The sequence below is a fragment of the Suncus etruscus genome, chromosome 18 (assembly GCF_024139225.1).
Source record: "Suncus etruscus isolate mSunEtr1 chromosome 18, mSunEtr1.pri.cur, whole genome shotgun sequence".
Lineage (NCBI taxonomy): Eukaryota > Metazoa > Chordata > Mammalia > Eulipotyphla > Soricidae > Suncus > Suncus etruscus.
Window position 1 is genome coordinate 17,017,954 of NC_064865.1, and position 13,166 is coordinate 17,031,119.

A 13,166-nucleotide genomic window follows, 5' to 3' on the forward strand; every position below is an offset into this window, starting at 1 on the left:
GTCGGACACCCACACACATCCTCACCACCCCCAGGGTCCCTGAGCCAGCCTCACCTATGACGTCCAGCTTCTGGGTGTGAACGAGCCCCAGGACTTCCACCTGCCCAACAGGGTTCTTCCTGCACACGCTGGCCCGTGGCGAGCAGCCTGGAGGGCCCTGGAACACTTCCCGACACAGGTTGACATAGTACCTAGGCACAGACATGGACACAGCGGGGTTTAGGAGGACGGGCCGGCACTCGGGTACAGCGTTCAAAGGCTTGGCTCTCAGGGAACCCGAAACAGACTTTCAAAGAGAAGGGCTGGAACGTGGTGCAGGAAGCCAGAGCCCCAGAGTTGGGCCCTGAGAACCCTGAGCTCCATCAGACTGCACTGAGCCCCAGACATGACTTGAGACCTGGGAGTGTAGGCTGCTCAGGAACCCCCACCCCAACCCCCTACATGACTCACGAGGTGCCCTCATAGTTGAAGGACCAGGCGCCGGTGAGTGAGGAGAGCTGGCGCAGGTCATAGGTGTGGTGCTGGCGTGCGAACTGGCATTCCATCCGCCTCGGTGGGCACACCACCCGTGTCTTCCACTCAAATGTCACCTCACAGCCCCGAATCTCGCTCAGGACCTGGGGCCGCCCAAGTTCCTCGTTCTCGTCACACTTGAAGATGATGGCAGATGTCCGGTGGCTGGTGGCTGCTTTGAGGGCCGGTGGGCAGGAGAGGGTCAGCATGGCCATAGGAGGGATGCACCTCCCCTAAGGGACCCCCAACTTACCGAGCCGACAGAAGCCCCACTCATGGTCCCGGTCGTAGTTGGCGGTCGTGGCACACCACAGCCGTGCCCGACCCTCCACCAGGCACTCACTGTAGCTCTTCCCTTTGAATATAAAGGGAAACACGCACGGCTCCCCGTCCTCGGTCTCTGCAGAAGAGATGAGCAGCCACCATGAGGCCCCCAATCCAAAGCACACAAGCCGGACAGGCTCCAGACCCCAGCACCCGTGAGCCAGCCCCCTGACAGTACATCACCTGGGGGGCAGGTGTCCCCATTGACATAGCTCAGAATAACTGCCTCGTCCTGGTGCCGATAGTCCAGCTGCATGGACGCCAGGCGCCCGAAGGAGGCACCTTTGCTGTCCCCCGAGAGTAGACACACTCCGCCATCCTTGCAGCCACCCTGCTCGGGGCCCGCTGCAGCGGTGCACACCCCCACGCTGTATGTGCGTGAGTCCCTTGTCACCTGCAGGGACACCACATGCAGGTTGGGAAGGTCTCCAGGCACGGCTCCTGCCTCACCAAGGCATCAGGTCCCTTGAAGACCAGGGCCACTCCTGCAGCCCTCCCAGCCCAACCTGTTGTGCCCCCTCTTGGAAAGAGCAGCTACTGCAGTGTGCTGAGGGGCTTCCCAGGCCTATGGCAGGGACCTGGAACCATAACATGGACACCCCCCAACCCAGGCCAGCCCTCATTGGAATCCAGAAGAAATAGCAAAGGGTGGATACGAAAAGTAAAGAATGTAAGGGGCTGAGATTCCAGATAAAAAACAGGAGTGGGGTGCGCCTGCCCCTTGTCAACCAGGTAGAGTCCCGGGGACCCCAGGGGGCCCACTGCCCCAAGCTGTGACCCTATAACCCCCTATGTAAGGAAAGAGACTGTTATGGCCCTTGGACAGCTATAAGAAGACTATTGTCCCTTTAGGGGTATAGATACCCACCCCTTGTAACTGCCACTGGAGGGCAGTTTGCACAGGGAATATAAAGCCATGACTAAGGTGTGAGGGGCCTCAACGCCTGCCAGTTTGCTCCCTGCTTCTGTTGCCATTTGCTGCCACTCCTACTGTTTCCCTTTCTCTGGTCCTTTCCCTGACTGACTCCTTGCTCTGGTCCCAACCTGGGCTCTCTTTCTTCTTCTCAGGATGGATGGCTCCTGGCTTCCCTGTTTGCCTCTTCCTCAATTAAAACCTATTTCTAATTTTCTCTTGTTGGATTTTGATTGGCTCTGACACTCCTAGACAACTGGCCCAAAGCCACTGGGAGCTGGAGACACAGCTCAAGTGATAGCACAAAAGGGAAACCTGGCCCGACAGACCACCCTGGTTATCCCCAGAGCAGTGTAGCTGTGTTCTCTGTGGCCCCTCACCCCCGCGTGTACAGTGAAGCAGCGCCCCCTGGGGGCTGAATGCAAGTACACACCTTGAAGATGTTCTTGGAGAGGCTACTCAAGTTGAAGCTGTAGAACAGCTGCTCATCCGTAAGGGCACAGCCATCTGCCTTCACCTCATCTGGGCACACCAGAGGTGTGTCCCATTGAAACACAAAGTCACATTCGCTGGTCCTCAGCAGCTTTGGGGTTCCCTGCAGGAGGAATGGATGGGTCTCAGAAGGTTTTGTTTCCTCTCCTGGACACCCCAAGGCAGGGGCTCTAGGCAGAGGTGGACACTATAGGAAAGGTCAGACAGCAAGGCGGAGCCCTGGAGTACAACCCTGCTCCATCCCTCCCAACCTTGGTAATTCTATCTGCAAATGAGAAAAATGACCCCCACAAAGCCAGGAATGGTCAGCCTAGCATTCCATCCATTAGTCCCCTGTCCATGTGTCTGTCAGCTCATCCTAGGCTGAGCCTACAGCAATGCACTCCTTAGTCACAGGCTTTCAAATAGCTTTTAAAAAGAATTTCAAAGAAGGAGCCACTGTGGAAACCAAGCCATGCAGGTGAGTTAATGCATGTGGACAGTGGGGTGGGTGGACATAGCTCCCCCATCCAGGAGACTTCAGGGAGGCAACCCCACACTGGATTAGCCAGGATGACACCGGACAGGCCTCCTCAAGCAGAGGGCCTCAGAGCACCAGGCATGCTATGCTCTCCTTCCTGCCACATGCACACAGAAGCATCCACACACCCTCAGAGCCCAGTAACCAAATCTAAGCCCTGCTCATGTGCAGGTGGTAGAGACACTCTCCATGTATGGAGCGAACAGACATGCTGGCTCCCTGCTTCCTACTCCAGGCTGTGGCCCACGGACACTCACCATGCTCACGCCTCGCTTACAGTGGAAGGCGATGAGAGAGGTGTAGTTGGAGTGGGGGTCTGCAGCACAAGGGGTGCTGCTCTCGAAGTTCAAGTAGATCTCGTTGGCTATGGGGTTGAGGATCGGGGGGCCAGTGACACGGCCTATATCCTAAAACACAGGCAAAAGCAAGTGTTTTGGTGGGAACGAAATGTTCCCTGAATGTTAGGGCCAGGCCTGCCAGGGTTCTGAAGGGGAGCAGAAGCAGCTAAGGAAATGGGGGTCACAGATGACTCACTTGAATGTTGACACACATCCCCCCATACATACACAAACTCAGAGGTGCACATAACCATGTAGAAATACACACAAATTCAGATGGACATAGACATATACATACAGACTCACACAAGCACACAGACACAGAAAGACATACATACACAAAGACAAATGCACACACACAGACTCAGACATACACACATAGGACAGAAACACAGACATATAAACATGGATGGTGTTTTATGAGTCTTCAGCGAGGGACCAAGGTTGTAGGCAACCTTGAAGCCAATAGGCCTTTCCCTCTGGCCCTCGAGAAGGTTCTGTGGACTTCTGATTGGCAGGACCCACGAAGGGGTCCTGACACATGCGCTCAAGCCTGACCCAGGGAGACCAGCCAAGCCACTCACTATGGGGTTGCCGTCCACAGGCACTTTGCAGATTGCGGAGCCAGCGGGGCAGGCCACGCCGTGCATGGGGTTGAGTGGCTGGCAGATGTTGATGTAGAAGTCAGGGTAGCCCTCAGCATTCTCCTCGTCCTCACTCTCATCATATGCCTCATAGCCCCCAGTGCGGTGGATGAGGGGAGTCAGGTCGATGATGGAGCTGCCGTTCCGCACGTAGCACTCGGTCTGGGGCAGGGGAAGGGGGAAGAACGGGTGAGCAGCTCCAAGCCCTGCAGGCACCCCAAGAACTCCACCACCAAGTGGGAGTGCACAGCAGGGGAGCCTGCTGGGCATCTGTGGCTTAGTCAGGTCTGAATGGTTTCTAATGCCACACATACACCCCAGCACCCATCCAGTGCCCCCCCCCCCCAATCTGCACTGGTAGGTCAAAGCTGCATCGGGACAGACACCTGTCAGTGAAGCCACTGGGAGCAGAGGCCAGGGCAGACTCACCACCTGCTCGCAGGCCAGGGGTGTGTGCCAGGAGAAGAAGAGCGTGCAGGTTTGTTTGTCTAGGGACACGAGCATGGGCCGGTTGGTGGGGCCTGCCTCGGGCCGGCACACGAAGCTGATGACGCTCTTGTAGGTCTGGCCTGTCTTGGATGGGCACGGGGAGCCATCCTCGTAGGTCAGCTGCAGCACCTGGTCCGCGTAGGTCAGCCGTTGGTTGGCCTTGCCCACACTGATTCGGGTCTGCCCAAAGCAGGCACCTGGGCCACAGGGAGAGAAGAGAGTAAGGCGAAGGGAGATGCATTCAGGCTCCAGCAACCCGAACCTCCAGAACCTTCTGCAGAGCCTGCCTGGCAAGGAAGGACCTGAAAGTACTGGCCACAGGCATCGTGTGAGTTCTTTGTGGTCATCATATGTGTTGGCATTTCCTTTCAGCCGCTCCAGCCCTGCCCCCCTTCCCTGTCACAGATCATGGCATGCTGGAACTGACTGAGACCGGCTTGGACCAGCTATAACCAGAAGAGACTGCCTGCAACTGGCCAGAACCAGTTACGAGACTAGCTTGGACTGAGACACTAGCTGAAACTGGCTGGGACTAGCTAGAACCAGCTGAGATGGGCTGGAACTGGCTGAGACAATAGCTGAGACTAGTTGAGACTGGTTTGGACTAATCTAGGCATGGCTGAGGCCTGCGGGGGGGGGGGGGGGTGCAGGTTGGGGCACAGCACTCACCCACTCCGGGGGCGCAGTTCTCATTCTCCCCACAAATGCTGAGGTACACGAGCCCCTTCTCACTGTAGGCAGCTGTGTGGCCCACTTTGCCACTAAGGGAGGTCAGGTCGAACAGATGCCCTATGGGAGGACACTTAGGCTCAACAGGATGCAGCTGTCAGGTGGTCACGAGGCCCTGCACGCATCCCAACCAAGCAACAGTCACAGCACTGTGGCCTCCTGGGTGATGGGTGTTGGGTCCAGCCCCCAGAGCAGCTCAGTTCCCTCAGGGCCAAAGCAAGGGAATCTCCACAGGAACTCATGAGAACATATCATTTCACCAGTCAGAGCAGCAGCTGGGATAGCACCCAGAAATGGAGTCATTGCTAGCCTAGGATATCCAGTCCCTCCCACAGGGACAGTCCAGATCAGAATCAGAGACTGGCCCTAGCACCACAGAATGGGCCAGAGACTGCAGCCAGCACCTGCCTCCTCACTATGGCTGCAGGGGTGAGCAAGTGGCATTTCACCACAGTCTGGATGGTGTCACTACAGGCTGTTAGCTGTCACCAGGTATTGTCAAGTGTCACCTTGGGTGTGAGGGCAGCACCAAGGGTGTTCAGAGGGCTTCACTGTAGGAATCAGATTTCCCAATGGGTGTGTTACATGTCACCATGAATGTGTCAGGTATCACATGGGTATGTAAGGGAGTCACCACAGGTATGTCAGTGTCACTGCAAGTGTGTCAGGGCAGCCCACCTGTGACAGGATTGGAGACCTGGCAGTTGTCGTGTACATTGCTCCTGACAGGGCAGGCAACAGGTGTGGGCCAGGTGAAAGTATATTCGCAGTCCTCCACAGCGCTGATGAACAGGGGCCTGGAGCTCTGAAGCAAGAGTGTGGGTCAGGGAAGCCCTCAAGCTGGGGGTCTGCCCATGAACAGGGTGGGATGGGGTGGACAACGATGCACCATAGAAGAACCACCCCAAATATTCTGGAAAGCCAACTACTCGCAACAGTGCAGGGAAGCTGCCCTAAGTCCTTCTCATCCCACACTGCAGACCCGCCCAGCACCCCAAAGTCAGTGAGCTGGGTTGGGTGTCCTCAGTGATGGCGGGGTGACACTAACTCCCATAACACACAGGGGTGTCCTGTGCATGCCCTCAGCCTCTTCCCCACCAGGACCCCCCTTTGAGGACACCTTTCAAACCCCAGACAGGCCTGGGCTGGACTGGGCACTCACCACGGGGCCATCACTGCAGATGAAGCGGATGGTGGTGGACTTCTTTCGGATCTGGTCAGGACACAGATCACCATCCACATACTTGATGATTGTGGCAGTGCCGTCCCACTGGGGCCCATCCCGGACCCGGCCCAGGTTCTTGGGCTGAGAGTCACTAATGAGGCAGGCAGCAGCTTCAGGAGGGCATGACGCTGTGACAGTGGGAAAAGGGGCTGTCAGAGGCCACTGCAGTGCCCCCCCACCTCATAGCAATAAGGAGGAGCACTCCCTGACCCTTCCTGAATCTCTAACAAGCTGACACTAAAATACATAGACAAAAGCTGTTTTCAAAAGCCAGCACATAAGATTCCAGAAGCCATGTTCTCATCCCGAAGAGGCAGTCCCAACACTCTCGTGGTCCTGCCTGGCAGATGAAGACCCTGGGCTCCCCACAGAGAGGAGGGAGCCCTCTGCCCTGCAGCTCGAAGAACACAAAGGCCATGTCCATGGCTGAGATCCAGGGCCCTCAACTTTCCTCACAGCACCTGGGAGACTGCTTAAAACCCCTCAAGAACCAGCCACAATTTGCACACAACCCGCCATGGCTTGGAGAACAGGTCCATATGTCCCATGGTTATCATCTCTCCAAAAACAGGGCTGGAGGGAGAGGCCCCTGGCACCAATCTCTGGATATGGGGGGATAGCAATACCTCGATTTACCCACCCCACTACCCATGTTCAAGTCTACCAAGTTCCCCACAGACCAGACCCCACCCAGGGTGCCGCCATGACCTCCAAGATCATACCTGCCAGTGTGGGCCAAAACCTACTCGTTGTTGGCCCCGCATGCACCCCCAGAGACACCTAGGCCTGCCCAGGCACCTCACCTGTGCCAGGCTGTGTCCATAGGGACTTGCAGACATTAATGAGGTAGTGCTCAGTGGAGCCAGTCCCTGTCACTGCCTCCCAGTTGTCGCTGTACTTGGACAGGGCCGAGAGGTCGAAAGTATTGCCATCCTTGTCTCTGCAGGAGGGAGAACAGAGTCAGGGCTGCTGGGGAGAGGGTGAACCCTGTTGGCCAAGGCCACTGCTGGTCGAGCTGTTCAGATGGCAACCCCTGCTAGCAAAGCCAGAGGCTGCTACAATGGCTGAAATTACCAGGAACAGCCCTGAGGTGCCTGTCCCAAATGCCCTAGACCAGGCCAAGACTTGGTAGAGCAGTGCCACCCCCCAGGAACTGGGTGCTTGGTCACAGTCACTCCTTCAGATAGGGGGTCTAGGCACAAGGTAGCAGAGTGCCTGGTCCTTCAAGAGTAGCCAAGGGGCAGAGACAGGAACAAAGGCCCATAGGTCTCTGTGATGGCTCTTGGGACAGCTCAGGCAAGAGACAGGCCGTGGGGGCTATAGGGGTCACACATGGTGGGACTGTGTCACCAAGTGCTGTATTTGAGGTCAAAGTTAGTACCTTACACAGTGTCCCGGGGCCAGAACTTGATCTCATTTTCCTGTCTTGGGACACACTTTTAACAACATCCCTGGGTGGTAAGACCCCAAATTGGAAAACGAAACGGAAGGGGAAATTTTTAGACAGAGGGTCCAAGATGGCCTCTTTGGACCAGGATAAAGCAAGAGTCAAGTCCTGCTGAGCCCTGAAGGGACCCCCTCAGCCCTGTTGCTACGCCCACAAGCTCTGAGATCCCACTGCCCTGGCCATACCACAAATCCTTCCGGTCACCAATTTCTACTGCCCATGCCTGAGCTTTCACAATATGGTCACAGACATGTGCGCCACAGGCCCAGCCTGAGCCCTCCCAGAACTCCTGGCTGAGTCCTCAGCTCAGTGAGGTTGCCAAGGGCAAGGGCGATGGCCCAGCCAAGCCACACTTACTTGAAGGAGCACTGGGTGAGGTCGAAGGGTGGGCAGGCGTACTGGGTGCGCCACTCAAAGAGGTAAGAGCAGTCGGACGTCTCCCTGAGAAACATGGGCTGCAAGACAGGGTGGCAGATGAGGACTATGGGGGAGCGGCGGGGGGGGTGGACATGGAGAGGATAAGGGGCTGGGGTGCTCACTCACACGCTGCGTGGTGCGGTCACAATAGAAGTAGATGGCCGTGGAGCGCCGATAAACTTTGTGGCATGACTCTCCCCCAGTCAGGTTCATCTTCAGCAGCCCGTTCTCGTAGGTCAGCTTCTGAGAGACGAGGCCTATATAGGGGTGGGGTGGGTGGGGGTGGCTGCTCAGCAGGATCCTGAACGGACAGCCAAGTGGCCATGCGAATGGGGAGAGGCCTGCCCCAAAACAAGAGCACCTGATCCCTTTGGGGAAGGGCCTCGGGGAGTGCTTCTACTTCTGTTAAAGGAGTGTCAGGGTCTATGAGTGTGGGAGCAAATGTGGTGAGCTGCTGATGGTGTAAAGAACAACTGCAACCCTGGACAGCCAACAGTCAAACCCTGGCTGAACGCAACCTCAAGCTTCGTTCTAAGGAGGGAAGGCCAGGGTGCATCCCGACACCTGGGTAAGGAGCAATACTCACCGGCCACTTTGTGGAAGCCCTGTGGGCCCTGCTTCTCCTGACATGAGGCGATGGCCTTGGTCGTGTCCTTGGCCTTGTCTCTGTCCAGGTCGGTGGTGTCAGCTGGGCACAGGCCCGGATTCAGTGGCCCACACACGCGGAAGTAGTAGTTGTACTCGCCGGTGCGCACCATGGTGTCATTCAGAGACAACGGCCTCAGGCTGTACAGGTTCCCGTGCCGGGGGTCTCGTACCTCACAGTTGTCCCCTAGATGGCAGCAGAGACGTGGGCACTGAGTCCACTGCCCTCCCCAAACCACAGCATCCAGTGGGGACACACCTCCCAGGAGGAAGAGGAGCTGAGTCCAATGGAGCTGGACTCTGCACTGACGGGTAAGACACCCGTCCCAGAGCAACGTTTCTGAGTCCCCCTGCTGGGCAGCAACTTACCTTCCACCCTGACCACAGGGCAGGCCTCCACCGTTCGCCAGACGAACACAAACTCACACTCGTCCCGCATCTGAAACGTGGGTGATCCCTGCAGGGATGGGAAAGGAGGCCTGAGCATGCAAGGCAGCCCCATGGGGTCCAGCTGGGCCCCAAAGAGGCACTGTGACGACCCAAAATTGGCACTCCTAGAAAACAACTTAGCCCCTGGGTACTAGCACCAATCAGGGAGTGGGGAGGAATGGAGGGTGGAGGGCGCACCGAGATCTGCGAGCACTCGAGCGTGATGCGGGTGGAGAAACGCTGGTTCTGGTTCCCGCACTTGTCGCCGTTGATGTAGACGAGGCTCAGGGAGCCATTGGCTGTGACCTGGGGGCTGATCTGCACCACGCCCAGGTTCCAGCTGCCCTCCTCAGCCACCAGGCACGACCCCACTGCACTACCTGCGAGGGGCGAGATGAGGTTCATGGTGGAGGCGGCAGGGTGATGGGGACACGGGAGGTGACGGGGATGTGAGAGGTGCGTACGAACCATGACAGCCGGGGATGTAGGGCAGCGGGTTGCACACACTGAGGTAGAAAGTCCTCCTCCTGCCATCCCTTGAGGTATCCACGGCTGTCCAGGGCTTCCTCACTCTGCTCAGTGAGCTCAGGTCATACTCATTTCCGGCCGAGTCTGGGACAAGGACACACGCTGCATCTCTGCACCCCTGCTGGCCTTGGTGATCCCTCCCTATCTGCCTTTCTTGGAACTCAAGAGTGGGTATGGAGGAGACCTCGGGGTTGGCCCAGGGACATGCTCCTGGCAGTGACAGTGTCTGTGGCCAGAGGAAACTCTGAGCCTGCTCCACAAGCCCAGTGTGTCACTGCTTAAGGAGGTGTGGGGGTCCTTTGCAATTATAAAGCCCCTCAACTCGCTGCATGGACACCTTGACTCAGGACAGGACCCACATATCCCTGCTCAGACACTGAATCCTGGGGCCTGTGAGGTTGCCGCAAAGAGACCCCACTGCTCGCATGGGACTCAGCATCCATCCCAGCCACTCGGGGTCTCAGGGACTGGCTCTGCATCCAGGCAGCTCCATCACTTGGAGAATATGTGTGCGACTCAAGCTCTGTCCACAGCCCAGCACAAGGCACCCAACTTTCATCTACCCCACACCTGTAACTTGGCAGTCCACCGGAGACGGGACACAGGCCAGTGCAGTCTCAAACTCAAAGTACGTGTTGCGGATCTCCAGGTTGGAGTCGATGTCCTGGTGCAAGAACTTGGGGCTCCCCGGGTAGATATCAGGGTTGCAAGTGAAGCGGATGATGAAGGTGTCGGCGGTGCCTGCGGAACCAGGGGGCAAGCAGGGGGCTTACACAGTGAGCTCAGGACTCAGGGAAATGTGGCCTTGGGCACCCAAGTATGGTCAGTTAAAAACTACAAGTTGGGTGGCATGTCAGCGCCCATGTTTATAGAGAAACAGAAAGGAGCAGCAGACAACACTAGGTTGCCTGTAAGATGACACCCAGCTATGAACCCTGAACAAAGGTGTTCCCCATCTTCCTCTCTCCTGTAAATCTCTCTTTTGATATGTAAAAGCCCATCTGGATTATTCAGCCTTCCCCCTTCCGGTATTGGTATTAATTGGTTTAATAAAGAAAGAGGAGTTCTGGCTTTTGGCACAGGGAGACACCACAAGGGAGAAGCCACTGACACCATAACTCTCTCCTGACTAGCTTGGTTTATTATTTCTTTGCCACTACTCTGCTTCTTCAGACCCGTCTGCCTAAGGGGTTAGAAACACAGCATGTGGGGTGAACTTACAACCTGTGGATTTTTATTTTACGGCCACATTAATGGAAAATCACAGAAGACCACTACAGCACTACAAGACAGGGCATGATCCTACTCTCTGGACCAATGGATGGAGTGGAAGGAGCCAGTGAGGAAAGCCCAGAAATGGGACAGACACTGCAGCATCTCTTGAGGTGAGGCAAGCAGCAGGGCGTATGGGACGAGGGGTAGGCAGGGTAGAGGGGCATCAGGGCCTGACCAAGCCTGCTGGGGAAAGGTGAGGCAGGGGTGGTGGTGGCTACAGACAGAGCCACAAGCCACAGAGGCTGACGATAGGTGCCAGGCCTAAAAGGCAGTACAATGGGTAGGGTGTGCATCCCTGTCATCCCCTGAACTTGCCAGGAATAATTCGACTGAGTGTATAGCAAGGAATAGCTCAGGAGCAGTGCCAAGTGTAGGCACACATACTCACATAAATCTCACTAGTGGCAAACTTGACTGCCAAGTGCCTGTCACCTTTACTTTGTGGCCCCAACACCAGCAGAGCATGAGGTTCTGCAAGCCCGGCTTCTTTGGGGCAGCCTCAGCCCACAGGACTAGGGGCCACAGTTCACGGGGAACCTGAGGGGCGCCCTCAACCCTTCCTGACCTCCTGAGAGTACCAAGGGGGCCCATTGTCTGCACTGCAGGCATGTGTTCCCTGACCAACAGATACAATGACACCCCAACCTCTGCCCCCTCCACATACTCTGGCCCTAATGGAATTGAGGACACCCAGGTGTGTTGGGACCCCCAGGAGAGGATTATAAACACCCGCCACCTTGCCGGGCACCCTGGGTTTCTGGTCTCCATCTGAAGTGAAGAAATGCATTGTGCGTAGGTTGGGTGACCGTGACCAGACCCGGGCACTTCTATGCACCAGGGAGCAGGAGAAAAAATACAGGGAGGCCAAGGATCTGTGTAAGGCTCTGGGCAATGAGCAGTTCCACATCCTCCCCTGCATATGTGTTTGTGGATACTTGGTGGGAGGTAGAAGGAAGGAAGGAAGGAAGGTGGCCCCGAAACACGGAGCTTGACTCAGCTCAGCGGGTGGGTTTCCTGGTTCCCCAATTCCCTGGAGTTGTGCTCACCTTGGCGGGGGTGCACGGGCCCCGTGTAGGTGAGTGTGATGAAGCCCTCAGGGGACAGCTGCAGGCTCTTTTCCTGCCCCACAGGCCGCACTGGTTTCAGGCTCCCCAGTTCGTGTGTGGGTGTCTCGGCCTCGCACCCTGATGCTGGCTTCCCTTCGAAGGACCCACAAATGGCCATGGTGCCGCACACGTTGAGCTGCAGATCACAGTGGGGGTGGAACAGTGGTCAGGCTTAGGGCCCCCTGCTCACTCCCACATCTCACCCTACCCTGATACCGATGGCCTAGGGTGGGCAGAGTGCGTGAAGCTTTGGGTTACTGCACCTGACGACCCTACAGAAGGGGTTTATGGAGAGGGGGTACTGCCAGCAGGGAGGGGAGAGGCATCGAGAGCAAAGAGGTCAGGCCAGGTCGCAGGTCTCTGTGGGGCCTCTCCCCACAGTGACCTCTCTCCTAGCTCTGCTCCATGGGCATGTGCATCATTCTCTCCCTCTCATACACGTCTCCCCTATTTACAACCCACCGGGTGTGACCAGACCACAGAGGCCAGCTAGGCTGTGGCAATGCTGTCACAGGCCCGTCCTCATGTCTCCTGGACATGGACACAAGGCTCAGGAGCCTTACAAACACCCACCAAGCCCCGCTTGTCCTGACACTCTCATGCCGATCCCTTTTTCAAAGCTTATTTTCCTTTTTTCCACTGCATTCATTCCCGTAAGTCTGAAATTCCAAGCCTCAAAAGCTCTGCCCTTTCTGCCAGGGACAACAGAACAGGGTCAAGACAGAAATTCCACCACTGCTCTCGCTCAAGGCAGCACCTTTAAAAGGTTCTAATCTAGCCACGTTCACAGGGTCATGCCTAGTCTAGGTTACAGGGCCATGATGTCGGCAAATCTTCACCACTCGTCACCAACCCTAGTATCAAAGAGGTTGGAGAACCTTCTTGTTGTATTGCTATCCCCCGCCCCCCCCCCCACCCCGCATGAGACACTGATACTGCTGAGGGGCATAACCTAGACACACAGCAGACAAGGAGGTGTGCCTCTTCTGAAGAACCACAGCACCAGGAATGGGGGACTCTACCCCACAGGCCCCTGACATCTGGACTCCCCATTCCCTCCCACATAGCAGCAACTGTCCCCACCTTGGGCAATTCCAGGACACCAAGCCCCGGGCCACCCCATGGAAAGCTG

At 56.6% G+C, this 13,166-nt stretch overlaps 1 protein-coding gene across 1 annotated transcript in view; it reads right to left on the reverse strand.

The window, feature by feature from the left end:
* The window catches only part of IGF2R (insulin like growth factor 2 receptor), a 78,386-nt gene that overhangs the window by 9,262 nt on the left and 55,958 nt on the right, over nt 1-13,166 (reverse strand). The window contains exons 22-41 of the mRNA XM_049765311.1: nt 11,975-12,170; nt 10,224-10,394; nt 9,594-9,737; nt 9,324-9,505; nt 9,066-9,153; nt 8,638-8,883; nt 8,178-8,308; nt 7,992-8,089; nt 6,991-7,127; nt 6,125-6,315; nt 5,641-5,767; nt 4,903-5,022; nt 4,174-4,430; nt 3,685-3,906; nt 3,020-3,169; nt 2,184-2,345; nt 1,021-1,231; nt 767-913; nt 451-688; nt 55-191 (exon numbers count right to left, since the gene is read on the reverse strand). Of these exons, the coding sequence (XP_049621268.1) occupies nt 55-191; nt 451-688; nt 767-913; nt 1,021-1,231; nt 2,184-2,345; nt 3,020-3,169; nt 3,685-3,906; nt 4,174-4,430; nt 4,903-5,022; nt 5,641-5,767; nt 6,125-6,315; nt 6,991-7,127; nt 7,992-8,089; nt 8,178-8,308; nt 8,638-8,883; nt 9,066-9,153; nt 9,324-9,505; nt 9,594-9,737; nt 10,224-10,394; nt 11,975-12,170 (3,355 nt within the window). The remainder of the gene's footprint in view (nt 1-54; nt 192-450; nt 689-766; nt 914-1,020; nt 1,232-2,183; nt 2,346-3,019; nt 3,170-3,684; nt 3,907-4,173; nt 4,431-4,902; nt 5,023-5,640; nt 5,768-6,124; nt 6,316-6,990; nt 7,128-7,991; nt 8,090-8,177; nt 8,309-8,637; nt 8,884-9,065; nt 9,154-9,323; nt 9,506-9,593; nt 9,738-10,223; nt 10,395-11,974; nt 12,171-13,166) is intronic.